This window comes from Sinocyclocheilus grahami, unplaced genomic scaffold (genome assembly GCF_001515645.1).
Source record: "Sinocyclocheilus grahami isolate Dianchi unplaced genomic scaffold, SAMN03320097.WGS_v1.1 scaffold714.1, whole genome shotgun sequence".
Classification (NCBI taxonomy): domain Eukaryota; kingdom Metazoa; phylum Chordata; class Actinopteri; order Cypriniformes; family Cyprinidae; genus Sinocyclocheilus; species Sinocyclocheilus grahami.
Genome location: NW_015505893.1, coordinates 345,403 through 348,887, shown reverse-complemented (window position 1 = coordinate 348,887; position 3,485 = coordinate 345,403). Strand labels below are relative to the sequence as shown.

The 3,485-nt window shown below is 37.8% G+C and overlaps 1 protein-coding gene across 1 annotated transcript in view; it reads right to left on the bottom strand.

Annotated features, from left to right (window-relative positions):
• The window catches only part of galca (galactosylceramidase a), a 10,871-nt gene that overhangs the window by 3,788 nt on the left and 3,598 nt on the right, over positions 1-3,485 (bottom strand). Inside the window, exons 8-13 of the mRNA XM_016244319.1 lie at positions 2,893-3,048; positions 2,679-2,803; positions 1,030-1,157; positions 845-934; positions 659-748; positions 425-569 (exon numbers count right to left, since the gene is read on the bottom strand). Of these exons, the coding sequence (XP_016099805.1) occupies positions 425-569; positions 659-748; positions 845-934; positions 1,030-1,157; positions 2,679-2,803; positions 2,893-3,048 (734 nt within the window). The remainder of the gene's footprint in view (positions 1-424; positions 570-658; positions 749-844; positions 935-1,029; positions 1,158-2,678; positions 2,804-2,892; positions 3,049-3,485) is intronic.

Genomic DNA, 3,485 nt, shown 5'->3' with positions numbered 1-3,485 from the left:
CACTCTCTATTCTAATTCTATTCTTAAAAAAAAAAAAAAAAAAACACTTGTCACTTTTAGACTTGCACTATATTCATTTGCTGCTTTTCTTCTTTAAAAAAAACAACAACTAACACTTGCTTTCTAATCTTTTTGTATTCTATCGGTTTTCTTTTGATTTATTATACAATTAATAAAAGCAAAAAAGACCTCTAACACTAGCTTGCTCTATTTTTTTCTATTATATCGGTTTTCTTTTTATTTATATTATTAACAAAAAAAAAACCTTGCTACATGTACTGCGTTAAGCTAACTGAGACTTGTTATAGCACTTGCATATCATTGCTCTTTTGTTGATTTTGATTGCTTCCATTGTCCTCATTTGTAAGTCGCTTTGGATAAAAGCGTCTGCTAAATGACTAAATGTAAATGTAATATCCATTACCGATAGTGAAGTCATCAGAGTAATTCTTTGGAAATGGCCGGGATTTGGGGGACTCTGGGTAGGTGCCTTTTTGTCCAGTGTTGAGTGTTGTGATTGTGTAAACCTCATCGACATCTAGTTTTAAAGTGAATGAACCATTATAGACCTGTGTGGAAACGGGAAGGTTCCTTTACTGCCTATTCATTCCACAGTGTGCAGAAACATGAAATATGTAGTGAACTGATTGAAAAATACCTTAATAGGACTGCTCCGCTGAAACAGTGTATCTTTTTTGGTCTCAAAATCCAATTTTGAGTACCACACTTGAAGGTCAGTGAGATGTGCCTGAAAAAAGATTAAAGCACAAGCAAGATAATATTAAGCCTTAAGGTTAAGCAGTAAATAGATAGAAATATAAAGTACAGACAGAACTGCACTTACAAAAGAACCTTTGAGCTGAAATGTGGCTATCTGAGGGGAGACATCAAAGTGTGGTAGAGGAGGTCGAATGCATTGAGAGTGATTGTGTGTCTATAAAGAGGAGAGTTCATAATAAGCATAGAGATCAAAATCAATGATTCACTAAAACTTGTGATATTCACAAGACATAAGAACTAAGCACCCACCATGGTTTGAATAACAACTGTGAGGTTCCCTTTACGGTCCGTTAAAGCCACATAACTTCCTCCATGGGTGAGATTCCCTACAGTCTGGAGATAAAACCAGCCTGGCTGTGTAAATTGAGTAGTGTGTGCTGCAGAAAAAAGAAATACAATTTATCAACACTCATGAAATACCTTGCATTCGCTCATTGGCTACAACAACCATTCTCATTCCAGCATGCTTGCTTGACACGTGAGAACCAATAAGGTTTGTTCACCCATCAAGCATGTATGGTTGAGGTACCATTTACCATATTTAATATGCTTGATGTATTTGCATTGATCAATCTTTATGCTTGAATAAAAGCCTAAATTAAATGTATTCATCATATAAAACAAATGCATCTCTTAAGAAGGCTTGTATTAAACAGCTTAATTCATACTTTTTGAAGCTTGAAGGATTTGTCAGAATGGACTTTAAATGAAGGGAAAGAAATATCAATAAGATTTCTTGTTTCAATAAGAACTTCTTCATTTGTGTTTTGAAGACGAACAAAGTCTTATGTGTTTGGAATGATATGAGGGTGAGTAAATGGAGAAAGAATTCTCATTTTGGGGTGAACTACTCCTTTAAAATGAGATTTTGATGCCTAAAAAAGGCATGCCAACAATCCTGTATACCTGGCAATTGGTATATCAAGAAAAGTAATACTTTTTGCCAAGCATGATCTTAAAGGGGTCATAGGATGCCCATTTTCCACAAGTTGATATGATTCTTTAGGGTCTTCATGAAAATTCTGTAACATAGTTTGGTTAAAACTTCTCAGTGGTAGTGTAAAAAACACCTTTTTTTACCGTCAAAAACAGTTCTTTTCAGAGCAAGCCGTTTTGTAGCATTTTCCTTTAAATGTTAATGAGCTCTGCTGACCGAGTTGCTCTCAGAGAGACTGTTTACTTTAGGCGCATTCATCGTGAAACTGGCTAATTAGCACATTATTAGGAAAGGGCGATTTGCAAAGATTCATTAAAAAACCTTATACTCACTTCTTCTGTAGGTGAAGCTGGATCACAAATTATTTGCGCGAACATAGTTAATAAAATTCAGACTTTTATGTCTGTTTTTTAGGTAGATCAGGGGGAGCATTCCCTTCAAAAACAAACGTAATCCACTGCGTCTTCAGCGGCTCAGATGTCGGGAGTAAATGACGACTGCTATGTTCATTATTACATCCAACAACAGAACACCTCAATCGCTTAGAAGTCATTCTTGTCTACATCTGCTCCAGCGGTGAAACAATGGCAGGTCTAAGGTAAGACGCCAGTCCAGTCTGTGCTGAAAAGCTACTGTCAATCAAACTATCGTGGGAGGGGCCTGTTTTTGTGACGTCACACAGACAGGCATCTGAGATCGGCTTGATTTGAGAAAGGGGTAAAGATTTTAGTAGGTTAAAAAATAAAAAACACTGGGTGGATTTTTATCATTATAGGGTGGTTGTGTACACACACTGCCAACACACATTTCAGTTCAAACAACTTGTAAAAGTGCATGTAGCATCCTATGACCCCTTTAACATGATCTGGAAACAGTAGGGCAATTCAGAAAATCTAAAAACTAAAATGGAAGCTTTGAAAGGTTGACCCCAAAACTGGCCAGACTGTTAGGAACATGTTACCAGTCATCCATATTGGAGATTCCACCACATAATGTCCACTCCAGGGCTCATCAGCTGTCATCAGCCCATCTCCACCAAAGGACAGATTCTCATAGTAACTTGCTATCAAATTCCAGGATATAGTCCTGAAACAAAGCAGTCCTACTCTGAGCACATTAGCACAAGTATGTATATTCATTGCAGAGAAAGTGACAGGTGTCTGTAAACAGCTCACGAGGTCATTCTGCCGTTCACGTAGTTCTGGTTTAAGATACGAGCCCAGCATCCGGCACCGATGTCATCATTGAAGGTGCTGTAATCTTCAGAGGACCAAAGCTTCTTCTCTGTTAACAGAGCTTCCTTCACTGTTTTGGTGCCTGGGTAGTGGACACTGTAAAGACTTTAAACTGTTAACAATACTTAAAGGGTTAATTCACCCAAAAATGAAAATTCGCCCACATATTGCTCACCCTCAAGTCATCCTAGGTGTATATGACTTTCTTCTTTCAGACGAATAGAGTCGGAGTTATATTAAAAATTGTCTTTGATCTTTCAAGCTGTTTAATGCCACTCAGAGGGTGTTGCATTGCTTCAGTCCAAAACAAGTTAAATAAAAAGCGCCCATCCATAAAATAAAGCGCCTCACACATCTCCGGGGGGTGAACAAAGGCCTTCTGTAGCGAATCGATGCGTTTTTGTAAGAAAAATATCCATATTCAAAATGTAATAATCACTTTAATCCAGCTTGCGCTCGTTGTAAACGGAAGCAGTTCCGGGCGGATGACGTATGAGTTCAGCACTGCGCATGCGCAGCTCAGAAGTGACGAA